We start from the raw sequence: 26,263 nt of genomic DNA on the forward strand, positions 1-26,263 counted from the left end.
AATCCTATAGCAAATTTGTGGGCAGAACTGAAAAATCATGTGCGAGCAAGGAGGCCGAGAAACCTGAGTCAGTTAGACCAGCTCTGTCAGGATGAATGGGCCAAAATTCACCCAACTTATTGTGGGTAGCTTGTGGAAGGCTACCCGAAATGTTTGACCCAAGTTAAACAATTTAAAGGCAATGGTACCAAATACTAATTGAGTGTATGTAAACATATCCCAGTCCGCGTGATTAAAACAATCTTGAAGCGTGGATTCCGATTGATCAGACTAGCGTTGAATAGTCCTTAGCACGCGTACTTCCTGTTTGAGTTCCTGCCTATAGGAAGGGAGGAGTAGTGATACCTTATACCAGGGGCCGTGGCTGGATTTGCAGATGACATGCAGTGCATGCCAATGGCAGACACCGTGATTACAAGAATCAGAGATGATGCGAGATGGTGAAGTATTTCTGAAACCCTGGCTGTGTCGCAAATGGCACCCTATTTCCTAGCCGTGTGGGTCCTGGTCAAAAGTAGTGCACTATATAGGGAATATGGTACCATTTGAGTCACAATCCCTGTCTCATGGTCTATTGTACCACAGCTTTAGGCATTTCATCTTTTCACACTGTGTACATTGTGTAAACAGAAAACACACACCTTTGAAACACATTTTGGCACCATGAAGAAGTCATATTCATTATGGCACACTGTATCAAATTGTAACAAAACGTTCTGCAATGGAAAATGAAAACGAGCATTTCTAATTGGATGAATTCAGGTGGTCCTGCCCTGTTTCAGTCCATTTTCTTCTGATTCATGCCTAATGAATGCAACCCAGGTATTTGAGCACTATGGAGTATCGGTTCAGGCTGAGTAGTAGTAGTTGGTTGCCAGGCAGTAGTGCCTCTCCTCACACTCCATAGGCAGGTATTGATCAGGGTAAATAAACAGAAACTCAATCAGCTCCGCTCCCTGCTACTAACAGCACGACTACCATGTGACGGACACAGACAGTATGCTTGATGTTTATCTTTCTACATTAGCTTCTAATGATGTCATACACATGGAGACAGCGAACGCATTACTTTCTCAATTTGATCGGAGCAGGAAGAAAGTATTTTGTTTTTCCACGACACTCTCCTCCTCTATTTTCCCTCTCCTCTGCTCTTTCCTCTTCCCCTTTTTATTTGTAGGTTTATTCAGAGGTATAAGGCCTTTGATTTGGTGTCTAGATTTTATCAAAGCGGAGGGAAAGAATAACCGGTAATATTCATAAGAAGAAAAGACAAAGGAGAGGAGTGTTCCTTGATTATCTGGGGATAGATGGCTGTGCGTGTGCGTGTGTGTGTTTATGACCGTGGTTACAGCTTTGAATATGGGTACACACTAAAGTATTTGTCTTGTTACTCAACATTGTCTAACCACACCATTGAGACATGGCAGGATACAAATAATATGTGATGTATATTTTTTTCCCCACCCATCTGAACAAAATACCCCATAATGGCAAAGTGAAAACATGTTTTTAGAATTTGTAGCAAATTTATTTAAACTGAAATACAGATATCTAATTTACATAAGTATTCACAACCCTGAGTCAATACATGTTAGAATCACCTTAGGCAGCGATTACAGCTGTGAGTCTCTAGTACAATACTTGCACATTTATTCTTTAAAAAATTATTCAACCTCTGTCAAGTTGGTTAGTGATCATTGCTACACAGCCATTTTCAAGTCTGCCATAGATTTTCAAGCCGGTTTCAGTCAAAACTATAACTAAGCCACTCTGGAACATTCAATGTCATATTGGTAAACAACTGCAGTGTAAGGTATATTTGCCTTGTGTTTTAGGTTATTGTCCTGCTGAAAGGTGAATATGTCTCCCAGTGTCTGTTGAAAAGCAGTGTCTGTTGGTTTTCCTCTAGGATTTTGACTGTTCTGTTCATTTTCATCCTAAAAAAAACTCCCCAGTCCTTGCCGATGACAAGCATACCCATAACATGATACAGCCATCACCATGCTTGAAAATATGAAGAGTGGTATTCAGTGATGTATTCTGTTGGTTTTGACACATTTTAGTATTTTTTGATGTATTAAGTTAATTTCTTTGCCACATTTTTGCAGTTTTAAATCAGTGCCTTATGTATGTTTTGGAAGATTTTTATTCTGTACAGGCTTTCTTATTTTCACTCTGTCATTTAGGTTAGTATTGTGGAGTAACTACAATGCTGTTGATCCATCCTCAGTTTTCTGCCATCACAGCCATTCAACTCTGTATCTGCTTTAAAGTCACCATTGGCCTCATGGTGAAATCCCTAATCGGTTTCCTTCATTCTCCAGCAACTGAGTTAGGAAGGACCCCTGTATCTTTGTAGCGACTGGATGTATTGATACACCATCCAAAGTGTAATTAATAACTTCACGATACTCAAAGGGATATTCAATGTCTGCTTATTTATTTTTACCCATATACCAATAGGTGCCCTTCTTTGCGAGGCATTGAAAAACCTTCCTGGTATTTGTGGTGGAATCTGTATTTGAAATTCACTACTTGACTAAAGGACCTTACAAATAATTGTATGTGTGGGGTACAGAGACGAGGGAGCCATTCAAAAATCCTGTTAAATAAACACTATTATTGCACATGCAGTCCATGCAACTTATGATATGACTTGTTAAGCTAATTTTTACTCCTGGCCTTATTTAGGCTTGCCATAACAAAGGAGTTAAATACTTATTGACTCAAGACATTTCATTCAACTTTTCATTTTCTATTAATTTGTAAAACAAAATTAAGTATAATTGTAACTATTCCACTTTGACATTATGGTGTCTGTACAGTACTGTACCTACTCAATAGTTTTTATCCATTTTTACTATTTTCTACATTGTAGAATAATAGTGAAGACATCAAACTATGAAATAATGGATATGGAATCATGTAGTAACCAAAGAAGTGTTAAACAAATCAAAATATATGTTGTATTTGATGCCAAGAGTGTGCAAAGCTGTCATCAAGGCAAAGGGTGGCAACTTTGAAGAATCTTAAATATAAAATATATAGAGAGATTTTTTTAAAATACTTTTTTGGATTCCATATGTGTTACTTCATAGTTTGATGTCTTTACTACTATTAAAATAAAGAAAAAACCCTTGAATGAGTCCAAACTTTTGACTGGCACTGTATGTGTAGGCCAGTGACACAAAATCTCTATTTAATCAATTTTAAATTCAGGCTGCAACACAATGAAATGTATAAAAAATCAAGGGGTGTTAGTACTGTATGTACAATGTGCAATATACAGTAAATGTGTAACCTTTCAGAGATGTTTGTTTGTCTGTGCTACAGAGGCAGATCTTGGGATATTTTTATTTTCATTTCATCCCCCTGATTTTGACTGAAAAATAAACAGTGGGAGATGCATCTTATCTGTCTCGATGATCGGATGCATCCCTCCCTCCCTCTCTAGATCCTCATCTCCCCCTCTCTCTCCCCCCCTCTCTCACTCTCCTTCTCTTTCTCTTTCGGAGATAGCTATGTAGAGACAGCCTTCATATTTGCAGCAGGGGAAAGTGGCAGCTTTAATATTGGAGTGATAGCCGCTGATAAGGGTAACGGCTGTGGAGAGGCGTTAGTGTCATCCCTCCCTCCTCCGCAATAAACACTTTCATTTGTTTTTTCCCGGAGAGATGGCTGTAAAGATAGATGTGTTGAATAGACGACCTGAGGAGCAGTAGAAGGAAGGAAGGAAAGACGGATGGAGAAGGAAAATGGGAGGGGTGGGTATGCATATTCAGTATTAAAAGATCAATCAGAGGGTCGTGAAATATGCATTTTGTCATCCACCCTTCCTGTTTCATCAGCGCACCAACAACGCTGGTCACTGTGCCGACTCAAAATGCAAACCTAACTAACTATGATCTATATAGCATTCATCTATATAGCATCCAATTATTAGTAATATGTGTGGAACAGTAGAATTTCAACATAGTCATTGTGTCAGAATCAGTGATGAGCAATGCCTGAATATTGTTCTGAAAAATCATTAGATCTGTACTGAGGTGTAGGGTACAGTGTACACTTAGGAAAAAAAGGGTTCCACTGTCCCCATAGAATAACCCTTTTAGGTTCCAGGTAGAGCCATTTTGAATACCATGTAGAACCCTCTGTGGAAAGGGTTCTACATGGAACCCAAAAGGGTTCTTCAAAGGTGTCTCCTATGTGGACAGCCGAGTAACCCTTTTGGCCAAGGACATTGAGGCATCAGATTACTGATTTAAATGATCTCCTTTTCCAAAACTCAGACATCTTGACTTCTCAGGACAGGGCTGGAGGCTGTGAGGAAAGGCCGCTTCTTATGACGTTCTAATATGTGTTGTGTTTCAATTATTCCACTGTCCTCAACTCCAACCCAAGGCCTTCACTCCAACTCAAGTCAGCAGTTCAAATGATGTATTCCTGCACTGACTTTTCTATCGCATATGTTTTGTGGTAACACTTTACCTTTTAGTAATCACATTAAGGGTACATAGCTTTAGATGCTAAGCTTTAGAGGTTAAAGCTGATATATTTTTGGGTGTGTGTGTTTGTGTTTAATTTGTCTCAGGGCAATTAGACAGCGTGACCAAAACGATTATGTGAACAGCTGGGTAGCTGAAATCTGCATATCAGAAATAAAATCAGGGAGACACAGACGACTGCTCATTAAAATCACTGGGAAAACAACTTGAAAATGAGACTTGACATCAGTTTTCAGAGTCTGTCAAATATTTGTGGATGTTAAAATGAATAATAAGGTTGCAGTATAAGAGCATAAGAGGAATACGCTTAATCTGGGTATGTGTTTATTCTGTAAATGACTCTAGCTATAGGAACAGAGAATTTGAAACATCTCAGAAAGCCCAGGCCAAGCATGCATCCCTGTGGACATTTACTATTGCCAAATAATGCACATTATGAACTCTCATGTAAACTCAGCAAAAAAAGAAATGTCCCTTTTTCAAGACCCTGTCTTTCAAAGATAATTTGTAAAAATCCAAATAACTTCACAGATCTTCATTGTAAAGGGTTTAAACACTGTTTCCAATGCTTGTTCAATGAACCATAAACAATTAATGAACATGCACCTGTGGAACGATTGTTAAGACACTAACAACTTACAGACGGTAGGCAATTACGGTCACAGTTATGAAAACTTAGGACACTAAAGAGGCCTTTCTACTGACTCAGAAAAACACCAAAAGAAAGATGCCCTGCTCATCTGCGTGAACGTGCCTTGGCATGCTGCAAGGAGGCATAAGGACTGCAGATGTGGCCAGGGCAATAAATTGCAATGTCCCTACTGTGAGACGCCTAAGATAGCGCTACAGGGAGACAGGACGGACAGCTGATCATCCTCGCGGTGGCAGACCATGTGTAACAACACCTGCATAGGATCGGTACATCCGAACATCACACCTGCGGGACAGGTACAGAATGGCAACAACAACTGCCCGAGAAACACCAGGAACGCACAATCCCTCCATCAGTGCTCAGACTCTCCGCAATAGGCTGAGAGAGGCTGGACTGAGGGCTTGTAGGCCTGTTGTAAGGCAGGTCATCACCAGACATCACCGGCAACAACGTCGCCTATGGGCACAAACCCACCGTCGCTGGACCAGACAGGACTGGCAAAAAGTGCTGTTCACTGACGAGTCGTGGTTTTGTCTTACCAAGGGTGATGGTCGGATTCTCGTTTATCCTCGAAGGAATGAGCGTTACACCGAGGCCTGTACTCTGGAGCGGGATCGATTTGGAGGTGGAGGGTCCATCATGGTCTGGGGTGGTGTGTCACAGCATCATCGGACTGAGCTTGTTGTCATTGCAGGAAATCTCAACGCTATGCGTTACAGGGAAGACATGCTCCTCCCTCATGTGGTACCCTTCCTGCAGGCTCATCCTGACATGACCCTTCCAGCATGACAATGCCACCAGCCATACTGCTCGTTCTGTGTGTGATTTCCTGCAAGAGAGGAATGTCAGTGTTCTGCCATGGCCAGTGAAGAGCCCGGATCTCAATCCCATTGAGCACGTCTGGGATCTGTTGGATCAGAGGGTGAGGGCTAGGGCCATTCCCCCCAGAAATGTCCAGGAACTTGCAGGTGCCTTGGTGGAAGAGTGGGATAACATCTCACAGCAAGAACTGGCAAATCTGGTGCAGTCCATGAGGAGGAGATGCACTGCAGTACTTAATGCAGCTGGTGGCCACACCAGATACTGACTGTTACATTGACCCCCCCTTTGTTCAGGGACACATTATTCCATTTATGTTAGTCACATGTCTGTGGAACTTGTTCCGTTTATGTCTCAGTTGTTGAATCTTGTTATGTTCATATAAATATATACACATGTTAAGTTTGCTGAAAATAAACGCAGTTGACAGTGAGAGGACGTTTCTTTTTATGATGAGTTTATTTACCCAGCTAGCGCATAACATTCTGATAACCATGTGTTTCTTAAAGCTTGTTTCCGATTTACAATTCCGAGTTGGATGACCGTTCAGAACGTATTTCCCAGTCGGAGCTCGTGTTTTCCAGATTTCCCAGTTGACTTGAACTCACTGAAGTCAAGTTTCCGCAGTTCCGAGTTAACAGTTGTTTTGAGCGCGGCACAAATCATGCTTCATTGACAGCATGGCCAATGTTGAATGTTTATCATTTTAAACTTGGAAAAGAGACACTTAATCCCAGATTTGGGACCACACAGCCATTCCACTGAATAGCAGGCTAGTGATTTCTTTGCAATGCTTGAAGTTAGCCACTGTCACTGATTCCTTCCAAACCACTCATTGTTGAATTTGTGATTTCCAACTTGTTGTGAAATGTTTATGTCCAATGGCCAATGAGCACCGATACGTTTTATCTATAATTTCTCTTCATTATTTCTCTTCATATGACAAGGATTTAAAAGGATTTGCCAGTAGATTGGCGACTTGATTCATGATGATGACTGATAGTCCAATCAAAGCTACTGTAGATATAACGTGATTTGACGTCATTTATATCTGTGGCCAATGACCTTGAGCCTTCTTGGATGGGCATTTCTAATGTAACTCTATGGCAGCAGCCAAGAGGCTTGAAAAACAGGTAAGCCCCCCCCTCTTTTAGCTAAAACAGAACTCCCTGCCCTGAATGACGGGTCACCCGTGATGCTGTGTCACAATAAAAAATACATGTGTTTGCATGATTAATGCTTAAGGAAATGAATTTCCATGTGTCCTATCTGTGCTTAAAATTTAAACAAGTTCACCCAAAATAAGCTACCAGTCTTATTGAAACATTCAGTGAAAATGCAGAGCGCCAAATTAAAAATAAATGACTATAAAAATGTAACTTTCATGAAATCACACTGCAATACACCAAATTAAAGCTGTGAATCCAGCCAACGTCAGATTTCAAAAAAGCTTTACGACGAAAGCACACCAAACGATTATGTTAGGTCAGTACATAGCCACAGAAAAACACAGCCATTTTTCCAGCCAAAGAGAGGAGTCACAAAAAGCATAAATAGAGATAAAATTCATCACTAACCTTTGATGATCTTCATCAGATGACACTCATAGGACTTGATGTTACACAATACATGTATGTTTTGTTCGATAAAGTTCATATTTATATCCAAAAATCTCAGTTTACATTGGCGCGTTAACGTTCAGTAATGTTTTGTTTTCAAAACATCCGGTGATTTTGCAGAGAGCCACATCAATTTACAGAAATACTCATTATAAATGTCTTTCCCAGAACAGGCTAATTTCCACTACTGTTCTCAGAATGTTTTGTTTTACCAGTCATGAAATGTATTGCTACGTTCCCACAACCAATGTGAAAACAAAAGCATACGTTCCCACAATTCCCAAAGAACCAAATGTGCTAGCTGGGTACATGAGTTCGATGAGTTGAAAGTTCAACTAGAGATAGATAGTGACCTTCAGGCTTCTTTGGTTTTAGCATTCGCTATGTCCTTTTAGCTTGTCAGGCAAACTGCCAGCAGACAGAAGTTAGACTGTGTTTTGATGTCAGGCTCAACTCAATGTTTTCACTGGCTCTCTACTCAGCCACAGCTCCAAGGGGCCAGGGTTCTGGTCTAGAAGCACCAGAACCCTGGCCCTACAGTTTTTCCTACAGTTTTTCTTGGTTACTGCAGTTTAACAGATGCCAGGCCCAGAAACAAAATTTCCTTAGATAGCCACATAGAGAAGTTTGATTTGAAAATTCCTAATAAGACACTTTAGTCATCACCTTTGTGCACAGAACATCTATTGAATTATTAAAATAATTGTTGCTGAAGCCGTTTCTTCTTTTTCATCACACAGCCGAAAATATTAACATTTTATATTAATCTAATGTCTGCCATGTTTTTGGATGACGTGATGAAGTCGTCGCTGCTCCCGGTAATCCTTGTGTGCACTGAGTGCTAGTGTGCATGTGATGTTGATCCGTTTAAACCGGATACAACCTGGATATAGACGGTCCATGAATCGGAGTATCTGAACGTGAGTAGATTACCTTGAAAACAACGGTTAGACATATTAGACGCAGTCTCCACTTCTTATTATACCGAAGTGATCAGCTCCCTGAGGGGTCCTCCTTAAGACTAAATGCTGAGCGTGACCTTTCTGTTGCCCCGCTCCTCCCACCCTGCTGGCCCTAATTACCTACCTCATTACCCCCTCCGAAATAACACACTGATCCAAGATGGCTGCCTTATTACCCACTCCTAAATAACACCAGCACCACCAGGTTGAATAATAATAATTTGTGGGGTGCTTATATTTGTCCTGTTACACACTTGTACAAGTGTTCATTGTTCCAAGTGTGTAATGGAAATGGGTTTCTTGCACATCCCAACTCCCCCTAAGACTCCCGCAGGGAGACGGGTCATGGATAGGGTCACCCTTGTCCAGCACGCCTGGAGCAATTGGGATTAAGTTCCTTGCTCAAGGGCAGAGCGACAGATGTTTCACCTTGTCGGCTCCAGGATTAAAACCAGTGACCTTTCGGTTACAGGCCCAACCATAGAGAATGATAGAGGCCTCTTGTGGACAAAAGGCTGTTTAAGCATGTGCAGCGCCATTGAGGGCTTCAAAAATTCTTCCGCCATTTTAAAGTAGTCAAAGTAGTCAACTGGGTGGGGATTCCTATGGGTTGTAGCCTCAATGGCGCTGGCCATTCTGTCACAGACGCTACAATGGCACAGATATAAAGATGAGTCCTCTATCTACCTCTATGGGCCCAGTGCTCTGACCTCGAGGCTACCTGCCACCCGAACCAAGATGGCTTCCTCATTTGACCCTCCTAAATCACAACAGGTAGATCCACAGATCCACGATGGCTGCTACTCCCCACAACTGATTTTCTATACTCTCTGCAATCTTTGTGTTGACATTCTAATGAACTGTACTGTAGCTTGCTTGATGCCTGCTGGCCTAGTGGATATCTGTGCTCTGAATGGATCCGCCCTATTATTTTACTCCCCTTCCTCCCGCCAGACTTCACTCCATAAGTCCTGACTATATATTCAAGACGTCGCCATCACTATGGTGATCGCTGATGAGACGATAGGGTGATCAGCGCTTGTGGGATGTCGGACAATAAACTGAGAGGGAGAGGGAGAGAGAGAGGGCTGTAATTAGCCTTCCTAATCATGGCACTAAAGTAACGTGCTTAATTATATGGAATGCTGCATAAATTGCCAAGTGTGTGGAATCATTGGAATTGATTAAAATACTAATTAAACAGGCCCTTGCAGAATTTGGAGTGAGGTAAGGTTCAGCTCTTCAGGGTCATTTGCATACCCTTAATCTGGGGAAATGGGATTTAAAGGACCCTCTCTCTTTCTCTGGCTTTCCCTCTTTCTCTTTTCCCCCTATTTCCCAGTTCACATGTTAACAAACTCAATTCAAATTATACTCTGTTTTCTCTTTTCACCATATAATTTGGCATAAGACCCCTTTGATTTTGTTTTTCAATATAAATGTATCCATCAAAGTGAGTGTATCAAAGGCTAAACACGCACAGAAAAAAAAAGAAAAAAGTCTGCAGAGTGTATGATCTTAAATGTTGCATGCCACTTGCTTTGATTTGTGTGAGAATATCTTTGTTAAATATTGCATTTAGAACTAGCGGGGGCATACTTTAATAGATGTATGGATCAAACTCATATTGTGATCCTATTAACTACTGCAAGAACCAAGAGAAATTAATTACGCAGTACATCGACTAGCACTTTTACATTCAAATGAATATTAAACATTCATTGGTACATTTACATTTACATTTAAGTCATTTAGCAGACGCTCTTATCCAGAGCGACTTACAAATTGGAAAGTTCATACATATTCATCCTGGTCCCCCCGTGGGGAATGAACCCACAACCCTGGCGTTGCAAGCGCCATGCTCTACCAACTGAGCCACACGGGACCAGATATACAATCTTAATTTGACCAGTTTCTCACAGCAGACAAAATTGTCCTGCAGCAACAGGAAATGTGAATTATTGTGTGAATTATGAATGGACATTTTGGAGGAGTTGATAATTTTTTTTTTTTAGGGCAAATCAATTATGACATTTTAAAGTAACAACTACAAACTTTAGAAGCCTTTTTAAACCTTGAATATACTTCCTGCAACAACAGGGTGATCAAATTAAGATCTTACATATGTACCTCGGCAGCTGACAGTGTGCAAAGGTCTTGCTCATAAACCACTTTACAACCATTTGAATCATCTTCAGAGCAAAGTAACAAGAACATTTCCGTTGTACTCGATTCTAGACACTGTACTGTAGGGTATTCTGTGGTCATGTACAGGTGTAGGATCTTAACTTGATCACCCTGTTGTTGCAGAACATTTCTAAATCTGTAGGGTAGTTGGGCGAACTCTTTCATGTGTACCATAGCCAACAGTAAGTGAAACTTTGACTGGTCACTGATGAGTTTGGAGTTTGAGTTGAAGTCACATGTTGACCAAGACCTTTGGGTGAAAACTTTGCAATAAACTGTGAGAGAATCACTGTGTGGTTATCTATCTTTAATTTTCACTCACACTGTGTCACACACTCGTTCGCTCATGCTCTCCTGTTTCCCTTCAAGAATTAGACGGTCAAACATGTTCTTCTGCGTCATTCATTCTCCTCACTTACACACAACTCATTCCACTCACTCATTTCACTTTCCACTTCCTCATGCCATTATGTTTCTTTTTTTTGACTAATTCCACTCACACACAACTCTGGTCTTGTGCTGGTGTCTTCCCAAGCAGTTCAGCAGAAGAAGCAGCTGGAGAAGGAAACTGGTGTGAAGATCCTGGAGGCTGGTGTCAGTGATGTAAGTCCTGTTTCATCGTCTGTTTCAAGCTGGGAACCATAGAATTATTGACTTGAATGGGGTTGCCATTTCTAGTTACTCTATTTCTGCGCTGTGAACATCCAACACTGACTATATCGGTGTCGAACAAAGTATAGAACTGACCCCCAAAAATTATTTTTATCTGGGAGTCATCCGGATGCTGGATTGCTTGAATGTGATGTTATGTGACATTACAATGGTATTCAACTGAGGCTGTATATTGAATAGCATTTGTGTGATATTGTATAGTTAGATCTTACCACGTAAAGTCCCGAAAGAGAATACTGAGCTCATCATCCAACACCCAACATGCATCATGTTTCATTGTAAAGGAATTTAACCAAACCTGAAAGCTCCCAGATCTTATAGAAACCATAGTGTCTCTGTACACTGGGCTCTCTCCAGTGATATGGCTCCAGATATGGCAGCTTGGCCATCCATACCGCCTGCATCCTTTACGAGGCCCCCATTATGCGGCCAGACATTGATTATGAGCTGAAATTAATGCAAAAATGTATTTCCTGTTAACTGTGTCGCTTTGATACACATCCTCTGTATTCATTTCCTGTCCTCCTTAGGGTTGTTGGTTCCCATGGAGAATAAAGAACAACAAGACAAATTGCAGTGTGAAAAATTTAAAATTGACACTTTAAATAGCAGACAAGGAACAATAAGCAGATTATCTGGAGAGCTGTCAATTTATGGCTGGCTGTGACATATTCATAAGAAAAATTAAGAGGAGTCCAAAAAGATACTTAAGATGAGTGCCGGGAAGAGAGCAGGGGAGATGTGCGTTCATTCGATGGCGACGCTGCTAATAAATATTCATAAGTCGTGTAGGGAAGGTGAGGATCTAATCAAACAGCCATTGATGGGCTGTAGCCCTCCTAGAATTTTTTCTACGGAAATGAGACAGAGAGCGGTGGCACTGTGAGCCATGAAGATCATCGCGAGGCATGCTGGGAACTAAATGGATGTGGTCTGTGTGTGGGCTGCTGCCGTCGTCAATAGCAACAGGGTAACATAGTCGGGACCGTTTTCCTGGATCAATCCCTTCTATGGACTTTGTCACACTCTCTATTCTCTTTTCCATTGATTTAATCCTACTGTGAATCTCTTGCTTATGCCTACGCATTTACCTCCCTCTTTTTTAAGTCCTCTTTTCCTTCGCCTCATCTACCCTTTTCTCCCTTTCTCTTGCCCTCTATCTTTCTGACTATCTTTTTCTCCTCTTACTCCATCTTCACTCTTGTCCAACACACAGAAAGCACAAGGCAAACAGTGACGGAGGGCTGTGATTTGTCATATTTGTCCTATTTGTTGATAATTAGCTGCAATTATAGGGAACCGGAGTGAGGGAGAGATCCTTTACCTCAGGAGTGGGAAATCAAATGCTGTGTGTGTGTGTTCGTGTGGTGTGTGTGTGTTCGTGTGGTGTGTGTTCGTGTGTGTTTGTGCGTGTGTGTCTGTGCATGTCCGTGTGTGTGTGTGATTAGAAAATGTGTATTTGAGGGAAGTACAGTGAGAGACAAGCCCTGGAATTATTAATTTTCTGTATTGGCATTGTCATAGTCCGAACCCAAATAAGGCTCAATTCATCCCAGTGGTTTTTAGTCCCTGAATGGCGACAGAGTGATCATTTTCTGAAAACGGTGGCAGAACATGCTGCTGAGAGTGCCTGTGGAGAGTGCTCTCAGAATGCATTAGTTTAAATGGAATTGAGCACAACTATTAGTTGGTGAATTTATGGGGTGACCGCTGATATATTGTTATTAGTGTGTACCTCAGCTAGATGCCAAAGCATGGGTCGGTAACTATGCATTAGCTTGCAAAACACAAGTTTTAAATGGTGCCCTAGTTTTAAGTAGATAACTGAATACATTGACAAATAAAGTAAATTAAGTTAATAAAGGCACAACAAGTTATATGTGATGGGGTTTGTATCCTGTCGCAATCAAATTTGGAGGATTCCTACACTGTAGCGCAGGCTTACAGAGACTGGTTGGAGTGTGCCTGCTCTTGCATGGAACAAACCAACCTGTTATTGTTAAGAGGATCGAGAGTGGAGCTGCATGGAACCAACCAACCTGGTATTGTTGAGAGGATCGAGAGTGGAGCTGCATGGAACCAACCAACCTGGTATTGTTATTAAGAGTATCGAGAGTGGAGCTGCATGGAACCAACCAACCTGGTATTGTTATTAAGAGTATCGAGAGTGGAGCTGACACAGGTTGTGTCCCAAATGGCAAACTATTTATTTTATATTGCACTAACTTTGACCAGAGCTCTAGGCACCCTATTTCCTTTATAGTTTAACACAGTGCCATTTAGGACACAGCCGTAGCCTCTCCGTCTTAACCCTGTCTGGCTTTGTTAAAAATGGGGCCAAATTACAAAACGGCTTAAAAACCACGGACATCGATTGCAGAAGATGTTGACCAAGATAAACTAATGTCAAAGTGAGGAGATTGGACCCTAATCTATAGACTTCACAATATCTGGTCCTCCTATAGATTTTCTAGAACCCATTTTCTTAAAAATGTCCTTGTTTTGCGACTCATTAGCTACATTTACCACAAAAACAAAACACAATTTAAAAAGCGATTGAAATCACAGATTCTGCATGTGTTTTTGTGATGCTCATTAAGATTAAGAAAATGTTGATTTCAGTCTTGGGGGGTGTGGTTCAATGTGGGTGTGTTATCGTACTCTGGCAGTTACTATTGTTTGTCCCTGTTGAGACACTGTAGCTGCTGCGGTGTCTCAGGAGAGACCAAAAAAACAGTATCAACAACATAGCCACTAACGCTTCCTCGAAATAGTCAGAATTCTTCGAAGATAAATCAAGAAAATAGTCATTATTTTTGCCATTTTTGCCACGCAATTTTACATCAAGTTAAGGCGTTTAGTGCAGTAGTTCTTAAACAAATGTGCATGAAAACTAGTAGCTAGTGCACTGCAGACAGTATCGAGTCTACTGCTGTGCAGGACTGATTTTTTATCTTTCATCAGCAAGCTGTCAAACTCCAAAATAAAGCACAAGATACACACTGTTCATCAGTGCCCAAAATCACTGGCTAGCTAAATTCCATCTGTGTTTGTCAATGAAGCTAGCTAGTAGTAGCTAGCAGGCGCATTAAGCAGGCAAGCCATCGAGTCACTGACGAGTGTGACGTGTGTGCTTCGGTGCCGTTATGTTTTACAACTTTCTCACTATCTATTACTATCTATCTGTCTGGCAGCGTTTCATAGGGAATCATGTTACAAAACCGGTTGCGTTGAGAAAATGGACAAGTGGCAATTGGGATACAAGTGCACATCATCTCAATTGTTTTCATTTTGTCCAAAACAGACGCAGTGCTTCACTTGGGCAGGAGGTCATAGGGACTGAGTACCGGCAGCTCACATTTTCTACTGCTTGAGTTCCTGCACCTCTTATAGAATATTAGCTAAAAAGTATTATGACGATCCTACACCTAAATATAAACAGTACCGGCACCCAAAATGAGTAGGCTACCAAATAAAATCAAATGTTATTGGTCACATACACATTGTTAGCAGGTGTTAATGCGAGTGTAGCGAAATGCTTGTGCTTCTAGTTCCGACCGTGCAGTAATATCTAACAAGTAATCTAACAATTTCACAACAACTACCTTTTACACACAAGTGTAAAGGAATGAATTAGAATATGTACATAAAAATATATGGATGAGCGATGGCCGAACGGCATAGGCAAGAGGCAGTAGATGGTATAGAGTACACTATATACATATGAGATGAGTAATGTAGGGTATGTAAACATTATATAAAGTGGCATTGTTTAAAGTGACTAGTGATACATTTATTACATCCAAAAAAAAATATTATTCAAGTGGCTAGAGATTTGAGTCAGTGTGTCAGCAGCAGCCACTCAACGTTAGTGATGGCTGTTTAACAGTCTGATGGCCTTGAGATAGAAGCTGTTTTTCAGTCTCTCGGTCCCAGCTTTGATGCACCTGTACTGACCTCGCCTTCTGGATGATAGCGGGGTAAACAGGCAGTGGCTCGGGTGGTTGTTGTCCTTGATGATCTTTTTGGCCTTCCTGTGACATCGGGTGGTGTAGGTGTCCTGGAGGGCAGGTAGTTTGCCCCCGGTGATGCGTTGTGCAGACCTCACTACCCTCTGGAGAGGGTTGCGGTTGTGGGCGGCGCAGTTGCCATACCAGGCGGTGATACAGCCCGACAGGATGCTCTCGATAGTGCATCTGTAAAAGTTTGTGAGTGTTTTTGATGACAAGCCAAATTTCTTCAGCCTCCTGAGGTTGAAGAGGCGCTGTTGCGCCTTCTTCACCACGCTGTCTGTGTGGGTGGACCATTTCAGTTTGTCTGTGATGTGTACGCCGAGAAACTTAAAACTTTCCACCTTCTCCACTACTGTCCCGTCAATGTGGATAGTGGGGTGCTCCCTCTGCTGTTTCCTGAAGTCCACGATCATCTCCTTTGTTTTGTTGGTGTTGAGTGTGAGGTTATTTTCCTGACACCACACTCCGAGGGCCCTCACCTCCTCCCTGTAGGCCGTCTCGTCGTTGTTGGTAATCAAGCCTACCACTGTACCGGCACCTATTTCAGTCCAAGTCAAGCACCTCGCATACTCGAGTTATCACTATTGAACACATCAGCAAGTGGCAACTCCAAAAAGGGCTTAGGGGCCAAGTGTTCTTTCAACATAACATTGGCGAAGTGTTGTCTTATGTAAACAAGTCCAGGGTGCTGTGTAAGGGGCAGGTCTGTGTCACTGAGTGGTTCTGGCTGCTACGATTTGGATAGAGCTCAATCAGCAAAGCAGATAGAGTGCATTCATTGCAGGTGTTTCTCCGTGCATGACAATTCTCCCTTGGCATTATCCCGTGTTAGTGGGGAAGTGGGCATGACCAAAATCAAAACCCAACCCTCCTGTATATCATGATGACCTCAGTTACTCAAATCTAAAAATAAAAATAAAACTTTGTTTTGGAATATACTTACATTTTATTGTCCATGTTGGCACTGAAATACATGTTTCTGACTAATATCAATAGGCCGTTTTAAACCTGAGAAGTTGATTTTCGAGTTCAGTTGCTCATTAATAAGCATGGCATTTTTTAAGTCTTTTAAGTTGTCATTATGTTTTACCAATGATATTGCTGCCCAGATCACGTTAGTGTCTCCATAACAGCACTCCTGTGAATGTGTAAAAATTCTCTCAGGGAAAAGTGAGAGGGCCAAGAGGGGACATAGAAAAGAGGCTGTAGAATGCCTAAAATATACAATGTTTTTGTTTATCTCAATCCTAGCACTCTATCATCAGTTCTTCGCTAGGGCTGTGAAATGTTGACATTGACAGTAAATGAAAATCCTACGGAGAATATCAGTGTGCACACATCGTGCTGCACCCCAGGCAGCAGCTTGGAGAATCAGCCTGTAGTACGGATACCAAAGCAGTCCTCCGTTTCATGGAGAGATGTTCCTAAAAGGCACACAGAGCTTCGTGACTGTGCATACTCTCCTCTCCTCCCATCCTGTTCGTGATCAGGAGGGGTCGATGAGTCACTGTGCATCTGGAGAGAGCGAGAGAGAGATGGTGCAGGAGCAGAGGGTTGCAAAGGTTTGGGTTAGCCAGCTGTATGCAGACATAGGCCCTTTTTACATTGACGAAAGTTGGATATTCTTGAGAGGTATCGAACAAAATCCTGAGACTATTCTTATTACTGTAATGTAAACTTGTGAACTACCTCCGGAGGTCACACACGACACTCGCACTTGGCCCCCAGTTGCCCCCCTCCATGCAGGGCAGTGTAAACAGAATTGTCGTGTTGAGCCCAACACTGATACAGTAAAAATGAAATGTCTAAACATTTTAATTATATTTGAGACTTGTTTTATTGAGTTTTCACCCGAAAATTGCAGTAAAAGCCTGTTACACTCTGAAATTGATGCCGTAGCTTAAAAAAAAGCTCCATCTCAATGGTGTTTTTCCCCCCTTGACTGCACTGATCATCCAGGCAAGATACAATCTAGCTATGCAAGCAGTTTGCTTTTCATTCGCAGTTTGCTTTTTACCTCATGTAATGACTTTCATGATATTGATCAAATTAAGCCTACTTTCTAAGGTAAGTTTAAAACACTAAAGTTGTAATGTAGGCCTAAGAAGTATCTAGCTATGGTTCAGCTAACATTATCCAACGTCAGCAGTCCCCAGCTAGCACAGTGGATCTGGGCCGATTCCGGCTGAGAGTCGGGGCACGCGGCTGAGAGTCAGACTCAGCCGACGTCATGTAGCCCAAGTCTGGCCCGCCTTTGGCAATATTATTTATGGCTAGGATGCGGAGATTGAGCTCGGTCCGATTCCGGTGGGAGTTATATGGCCCAAATATATTACTTGGGACTCGGGCCGACTGTGGCTACTCTCTGGCAGATGATTACACGGGCTGATTAATATAGTTAACATTTCATTATTTATTTTTCCATCTTTTCTCATAGTTTTTTCCCATAAAATGATAGTTCAAATAGAATTGATACCGAAGACAAACTAAATTTAGATTTCAGCTTTGAAAGTCATTTGCGTGGCCGTATTCATGGGTATCAGCGAACTAGCTGATGCAGCTATTACGATGTAGCTAAGAAAAATTCAGAAATAATTTTGTTTAGCTTGCTACCTAGGAAGGTTTTTCTATACTATGAACCACACTGTACTGTACTTTTATATTTGTATTAGAGGAGTAAACCTTTATGCTTGATATGCTAACATTACTAGCTAGCAGTAGCTAGCCAGCTGTGCTATTTTCGTGCAAGCTAATTTAATGTGTGGATAAACAAGAAATAAACCCTTTAATTGTCTGCACATTATGAATTGTTGCATTATTGAAGAGTGTAATATGGTTTGGTTGCATTATTCAAGTGTAATAACGTTATGTTTTAAATGAAAAGTTGCACGCATTGTTGAGTAGGTAAATTGGAGCTGGAGAGCAAGAATGTCACATTGGGGGAGGGGGGAAGTAGTAATGTGTAATGTCTGCTTTTAGCACCTGAACATTTGGTGCCATCACAGTGGGCGATTGTGTATCATGTCCTTAAAATACAACATAATCCCTGAAGGTTTTCCCTGAAGTTTTTCACCATTTTGATTTTCAAATCATTGCATTTACATTAACGACTATTATTAGAATATATGTTTTTTTTATCAGCGTACCAGTTGTAATTTTTTATCAGTATTCCTGAATGCAGTAAAGGAGGAGGCTGGAGGTTTACAGTTACCTGTCCACAATCTGATTAAGATGGTGGGTAAATTGAGATTCATTGACATTTTTACAAAACCTGCAAACTGCTTATGTGGATAGGCACTTATTGAGCACAGAATTCCTTGAGCTGCATGTCAACAGATTATTCAACCAATTGTAAATCATATACAGGGCATTCAGAAAGTATTCAGACCCCTTGACTTTTTTCACATTTTGTTATGTACAGCCTTATTCTAAAATGCATTGATTCACTTTTTTCCCTCATCAATCTACCCACAATACCCCATGATGACAAAGCAAAAACAGGTTTTGAGTAATTTTAGCAAATGTATTAAAAATTAAAAACTGAAATATCTTATTTATGTAAGTATTCAGACCCTTTGCTATGAGACTCGAAATTGAGCTCAGGTGCATCCTGTTTCCATTGATCAACCTTGAAATGTTTCTACAACTTGATTGGAGTCCACCTGTGGTAAATTCAATTGATTGGACATGATTTGGAAAGGCACACACCTGTCTATATAAGGTCTCACAGTTGACAGTGCATGTCAGAGCAAAAACCAAGTCATGAGGTCAAAGAAATTGTCCGTAGAGCTCAGAGACAGGATTGTGTCAAGGCACAGCTCTAGGGAAGGGTACCAAAACATTTCTGCAGCATTGAAGGTCTCCAAGAACTCAGTGGCCTCCTTCATTCTTAAATGGAACGGAGGTGACCAAGAACCCAATGGTCACTCTGATAGAGCTCCAGAGTTCCTCTGTGGAGATGGGAGAACCTTCCAGAAGAACAACCGTCTCTGCAGCACTCCACCAATCAGGCCTTTATGGTAGGGTGGTCAGACGGAAGCCACTCCTCAGTAAAAGGTACATGACAGCCCGCCTGGAGTTTGCCAAAAGGCACCTAAGTGATTCTCAGACCATGAGAAACAAGATTCTCTGGTCTGATGAAACCAAGATTGAACCATGTCCAACCATACATCTCCCGGGTGGCGCAGTGGTCTAGGGCACTGCATCGCAGTGCTAGCTGCGCCACCAGAGTCTCTGGGTTCGCGCCCAGGCTCTGTCGCAGCCGGCCGCAACCGGGAGATCCGTGGGGCGACGCACAATTGGCATAGCGTCGTCCGGGTTAGGGAGGGTTTGGCCGGTAGGGATATCCTTGTCTCAGTATGTAAAAATAAAATTAAAAAAAATGTAATAAAATGTATGCACTCTACTGTAAGTCGCTCTGGATAAGAGCGTCTGCTCTTGGCCAGTAGGGATATCCTTGTCTCAGTATGTAAAAAATGTAATAAAATGTATGCACTCTACTGTAAGTCGCTCTGGATAAGAGCGTCTGCTAAATGACTAAAATGTAAAAAATGTAAAGTCTTTGGCCTGAATGCCAAGTGACATGTCTGGAGGAAACCTGGCACCATCCCTACAATGAAGCATGGTAGTGGCAGCATCATGCTGTCACTGGGAGACTTGTCAGGATCAAGGCTGGGAGACTTGTCAGGATCAAGGGAAAGATGAACAGAGCAATGTACAGTGAGATCCTTGATGAAAACATGCTTCAGAGCACTCAGGACCTCAGACTGGGACGATGGTTCACCTTCCAACAAGACAATGACCCTAAGCACACAGCCAAGACAATGCAAGAGTGGCTTTGGGACAAGTCTCTAAATGTCCTTGAGTGGCCCAGCCAGTGCCCAGACATGAATCTGATCGAACATCTCTGGAGGGACCTGAAAATAGCTGTGCAGCAACGCTTCCCATCCAACCTGACAGAGCTTGAGAGGATCTGCAGAGAAGAATGGAAGAAACTCCCCAAATACATGTGCCAAGCTTGTAGAGTCATACCCAGGAAGATTCTAGTCTGTAGTCGCTGCCAAAGGTCCTTCAACAAAGTACTGAGTAAAGGGTCTGAATTATTTGTAAATAAATTGGCACAAATTTCAAAAAAACTGTTTTTGCTTTGTCATTATGGGGTATAGTGTGTAGATTGATGAGAGAAAAAAAAGATGTAATACATTTTAGAATAAGGCTGTAACCTAACAAAATATGGCAAAAGTCAAGTGGACTGAATACTTTCTGAATGCACTGTTTAACAGACAGGGATCTCAGCTGAGTCTCCGCACGGTGTGTGTGCACGAGTGCGCGTGTGTGTGCATGTGTGTTGTGTTTGTGCATTTGCGTGTGTGTCTGTGTGTATGTGTGTACGTATGTGATTGCACGTGTTCATGTTTTGTAGCTCACAGGAGGTTGGTGGCACCTTAAATGGGGAGGACGGGCTTGTGGCAATGCCAGTGTTATGAGCCGCCATTATCCAGCCATTATTGTGAGCCGTCCTCCCCTCAGCAGCCTCCACTGATGTAGATGTGTGTCTCCGCAAATAACATACATTAGCAAGACTTGTATACGTCTGTGTACACGTGCCTATGTGCGTTTGTGGTCTGTGTGTCTGCTTTCGCTGCGGAATTGCATTACCTGTCTTTCTGGAACCTTTAAGGATGACCATTATAATGGAAGTGGATGTAGGAGAAATAAACATTAGTGTATAATCCCATCATATGTCATGTAGGAATAAATGTCAACGGTAAATGCCACTATCTTAGAATTGGTGAAACCACTCATGGTCTCCCCCAATCAGAGTCCTGGGGAAGCAGGGGCAAAACTCATCTCAGGGAAAGGTCACGGGCAATGATGACCTCTGGCAACTGGATTTTGTGGCTTTCTTGCCAATTTCCTGCACCATAATGAATGTGAGGGCTAGCATGAGAGCAATGCCATTTGAAAAGATTTGAACATCTAAATGATAGTGTAAAATAGGGGCCTTCTAGCAGTCGTAAGGACAAAGGTTCAGCAGGAGGCAGTCAGGTAGAGGTGTGAATGGGCGGTGAATCCAAGTGAAAGCTATGATCCCTTATTGATGTCACCTGTTAAATCTGCTTTCCACACCTTGTAGTCCCTGCCCCAAAGAATTGAGGCTGTTCTGAGGGCAACTCAATATTAAGAAGTTGTTCCTAATGTTTTGTACACTCAGTGTATATACAAAGTTCTGACTTCCAAATGTCAGTATTCAAAACCAATCATAACCAATAAAGAACAGGCAACCCGCAAGACTCCGATACCAGACTCGGATACAGCCTCACCCTTGAGTAACCTAAAAGCGAGTAACCTAAAAGTCAACTACGGAAGGCCAAATGGCAGGCTATCTATCTACATCTATTTGCATTCAAGCGCGTGCTGTTCACACAACGCTGAACAAGACGGAGAAACCAGACATGTGCTCCAAACAAACGACAATGAAGCCATTGACATGAAACAGGTAAATAGAGCTAAATAAACCAAAGCTTCTTTATATCAAGTGTTGCGCATTTTGTGAGCTCTCCAAACAACATTTCCACTTTGAGAATGAGAACGGTAAGAATGTATATTATACTTAATTACTGAACAGAAATGACCGTAACCAAACATTCTGAATCAACGGGGAAATGCGTGGATTAACAGTACATCACTGATGAACATACAATATATTTAAACGGGGAATGTGGTATGACCAACAAGGGGCATATAATAGGTACCCTATTTTCAACATACTGCATTACTCTTGACCAGAGTCCTATTGGCCCTGGTCAAAAGTAGTGAAGTGATAGAGAATAGGGTGCCATTTGGGATGCTCAACAGTATGCTCATCCTATGTAATTCAGTATGGTATGTGATTATATACATTTGTGTTTGTAAGTACAGGTAACTACCAAAATAAAGGAAACACTTGAATAAATGAGGGATACAAAGTACATTTAAAGCTGATGCTTCCACACAGGTGTGGTTCCTGAGTTAATTAAGCAATTAACATCCCATCATGCTTAGGGTCATGGCTACCATGGCTAAAAGAAGAGATCTCAGTAACTTTGAAAATTGGGGTCTCAAAAGATCATAGGGTGTTTAAAGTGTGTGTGTTTTTTTATTTAACTAGGCAAGTCAGTTAAGAACAAACTCTTATTTACAATGACAGCCTACCCCGGCCATTGGTGCACCACCCTATGGGACACCCAATCACAGCTGGATGTGATGCAGGCTGGGATTTGAACCAAGGACTGCAATGATGCCTCTTGCACTGAGATGCAGTGCCTTAGACCGCTGCGCCACTTGGGAGCATGTGCCAGTTACCAGATCTCAACCCTTATGGGAGATTCTGGAGCAGCACACGAGACAGCGTTTTCCACCACCATCAACAAAACTCCAAATAATGGAATTTCTCGTGGAAGAATGGTGTCGCATTCCTCCAATAGAGTTCCAGGCACTTGTAGAACGTTAAGCCACATTGAAGCTGTTGTGGAGGCTCGTTGTGGCCCAATGCACTATTAAGACACTTTCAAATCAAATCCAATTTTATTAGTCACATGTGCCCGAATACAACAGGTAATTCACCTTACAGTGAAATGCTTACTTGCCACTAACCAACAATGCAGTTTAAAAAATATGAATAAGAATAAGTAATTAAAGGAACAAGAAATGAAAGAGAAGCAGTAAAATAACAATAGTGAGACTATACAGGGGGTACTGGTACAGAGTCAATGTGCGGTTGCACCGGTTAGTCGAGGTTATTGAGGTAATATGTACATGTAGGTAGAGTTACTAAAGTGACTATGCATAGATAATAACAGAGAGTAGCAGCGGCGTAAAAGAGGGGGAGGGTGTGGGTGGGCAATGATAGCAGAGAGAACAGTCTATGACTAGGGTGGCTGGAGTCTTTGACAAGTTTTAGGGCCTTCCTCTGACATCGCCTGGTATAGAGGTCCTGGATGGCAGGAAGCTTGGCCCCAGTGATGTACTGGGCTGTACGCACTACCCTCTGTAGTGGCTTGCGGTCGGAGGCCGAGCAGTTGCCATACCAGGTAGTGATGCAACCAGTCAGAATGCTCTCGTTGGTTCACCTGTAGAACCTTTTGAGGATCTGAGGACCCATGCCAAATCTTTTCAGTCTCCTAAGGGGGAATAGGTTTTGTCGTGCCCTCTTCACGATTGTCTTGGTGTGCTTGGACCGTGTTAGTTTGTTGGTGATGTGGACACCCTGGAACTTGAAGCTCTCAACCTGCTCCACTTCAGCCCCGTCAATGAGAATGGGGGCGTGCTCGGTCCTCCTTTTCCTGTAGTCCACAATCATCTCCTTTGTCTTGATCACTTTGAGGGAGAGGTTGTTGTCCTGGCACCACACGGCCAGGTCTCTGACTTTCTCTGACCTCCTCGCTATAGTCTCGTCATTGTCGGTGATCAGGCCTACCACTGTTGTGTCATTGGAAAACTTAATGATCGTTTTGGAGTACTGGTAATCTGTCTGGCCCTGCGGCCTTGTGAATGTTGACCTGTTTAAAGATCTTACTCACATCAGCTGCGAAGAGCGTGATCGTAGTCGTCCAGAATAGCTGGTGCTCTCATGCATGTTTCAGTGTTCTTTGCCTTGAAGCGAGCATAGAAGTAGTTGAGCTCGTCTGGTAGGCTTATGTCACTTGGCAGTTCTTGGCTGTGCTTCCCTTTGTAGTCTATAATGGTTTGCAAGCCCTACCACATCCGACGAGCGTCGGAGCCAGTGTAGTACGATTCGATCTTAGTCCTGTATTGAAGCTTTGCCTGTTTGATGGTTTGTTTGAGAGCATAGTGGGATTTCTTATAAGCTTCCGGGTTAGAGTCCCACTCCTTGAAAGAGGCAGCTCTAGCCTTTAGCTCAGTGTGGATGTTGCCTGTAATCCATCGCTTCTGGTTGGGGTACGGTCACTGTGGGGACGACGTCATCGATGCACATATTGATGAAGCCAATGATTGATGTGGTGTACTCCTCAATGCCATCGGAAGTATCCCCAAACCTTTCCAGTCTGTACTTGCAAAACAGTCCTGTAGCTTAGCATCTCCTTCATCTGACCACTTTTTTATAGACCGAGTCACTGGTGTTTCCTGCTTTAATTTCTGCTTGTAAGCAGGAATCAGGAGGATAGAATTATGGTCAGATTTGCCAAATGGAAGGCAAGGGAGAGCTCTGTGTGTGGAGTAAAGGTGGTCTAGAGTTTTATCCCTCTGGTTGCACATTTAACATTCTGATAGATATTAGGTAAAACTGATTTAAGTTTCCCTGCCTTAATCCCCGGCCACTAGAGCGCCACCTCTGGATGAGCATTTTCCTGTTTGCTTATAGCGGAATACAGCTCACTGAGTGCGGCCTGAGTGCCAGCATCCATTTGTGGTGGTATGTAGACAGCTACGAAAAATAGAGATGAAAACTCTCTAGGTAGATAGTGTGGTCTACAGCTTATCATGAGATACTCTACCTCAGGCGAGCAAAACCTCAAGACTTCCTTAGATATCGTGCACCAGCTGATATTTACAAATATATATAGTCCGGCTCCCCTCTCCTTGTCTTACCAGATGCCGCTGTTCTATCCTGCCGATAGAGCGTATAACCAGCCAGCTGTATGTTGATAATGTCGTCGTTCAGCCATGACTCCATGAAGCATAAGGTATTACAGTTTTTAATGTCCAGTTGGTAGTTTAATCTTCCGCGTAGGTTGTCGATTTTATTTTCCAATGATTTTCCATGTTAGCTGGTAGAACGGAAGGCAGTGGTGGTTTATTCGATCGCTTACGAATTCTCAGAAGGCAGCCCAACCCCCGTCCTCTTTTTCTCCGTCATCTCTTCATGAAAATTACGGGTATTTGGGCCTGTTCCCGTGAAGCAGTATGTCCTTCAAGTTGGTCTCATAGGACTCGTTAAAGGAAAAAAAGCTTCTGGCAGTTTGTGGTGAGTAATCGCTGTTCTGATGTTCAGAAGTTATTTTCGGTCATAAGAGACGTTAGCAGCAACATTATGTACAGAATAAGTAAAAAAATAAGTTATAAACAACACACAAAAAAATTAACAAAAAAACACATTCGGTTAGGAGCACTTAAAACGTCAGCCAACTGACGGAAGTTAGCTGTATTATGTTCAGTGTCTGATAATAATCACTACTTAGATATGTGCTGTATAATTTAAAGGTCCAGTATGTAGCTTTGGGGGTGATATTTTTAGTAATTGAAAAGATATTTCACAGTGGTTTAGATTGTACAATGATTGTCACAAACTGAAATTAGGCAAACATGATAGAATCTTTGCAACAAGGTAATGGTGAAGTGATTTCTACATATTGCACCTTTGAGTGCTTTGCATTTAGCACATTGTCATTCTAATTTGGCTATAAACATGTTCTGTCCCCCAAAAATTATGGAAAACACACTTTTTTTAGGTCAGAAATATGGCCCATGGTCAGAAATAGTGCACTATAAAGTGAATAGGGTGCCATTTGGGATGCACAACAAACACCTATATGACATTGAAAGCTTTTATCAGCCCGTGTAAAGATCACCTCTTCATCGCTACCAGGACAAGCATATTTATCAATTCCCTCAACAACTAATGTCCTTCACACCAACTTCTTAAGGATAGGACCCTTTCTTTCAATTTTCGCCTAAAATGACATACCCAAATCTAACTGCCTGTAACTCAGGACCTGAAGCAAGGATATGCATATTCTTGATACCATTTGAAAGGAAACACTTTGAAGTTTGTGGAAATGTTCAATTCATGTAGGAGAATATAACACATTAGATCTGGTAAAAGATAATACAA

At 42.0% G+C, this 26,263-nt stretch overlaps 1 protein-coding gene across 5 annotated transcripts in view; it reads left to right on the top strand.

Annotated features, from left to right (window-relative positions):
• LOC139583570 (receptor-type tyrosine-protein phosphatase N2-like) overlaps positions 1 to 26,263 on the top strand; it is a 278,697-nt gene that overhangs the window by 166,273 nt on the left and 86,161 nt on the right. For 3 of the 5 annotated variants that reach the window (XM_071414794.1, XM_071414797.1, XM_071414792.1), the window contains one exon: positions 11,280 to 11,347. In XM_071414794.1, the coding sequence (XP_071270895.1) occupies positions 11,280 to 11,347 (68 nt within the window). The remainder of the gene's footprint in view (positions 1 to 11,279; positions 11,348 to 26,263) is intronic. The other 2 variants (XM_071414793.1, XM_071414795.1) reach the window with 1 other exon arrangement.

This window comes from Salvelinus alpinus, chromosome 8 (assembly GCF_045679555.1).
Source record: "Salvelinus alpinus chromosome 8, SLU_Salpinus.1, whole genome shotgun sequence".
Classification (NCBI taxonomy): Eukaryota; Metazoa; Chordata; class Actinopteri; order Salmoniformes; family Salmonidae; genus Salvelinus; species Salvelinus alpinus.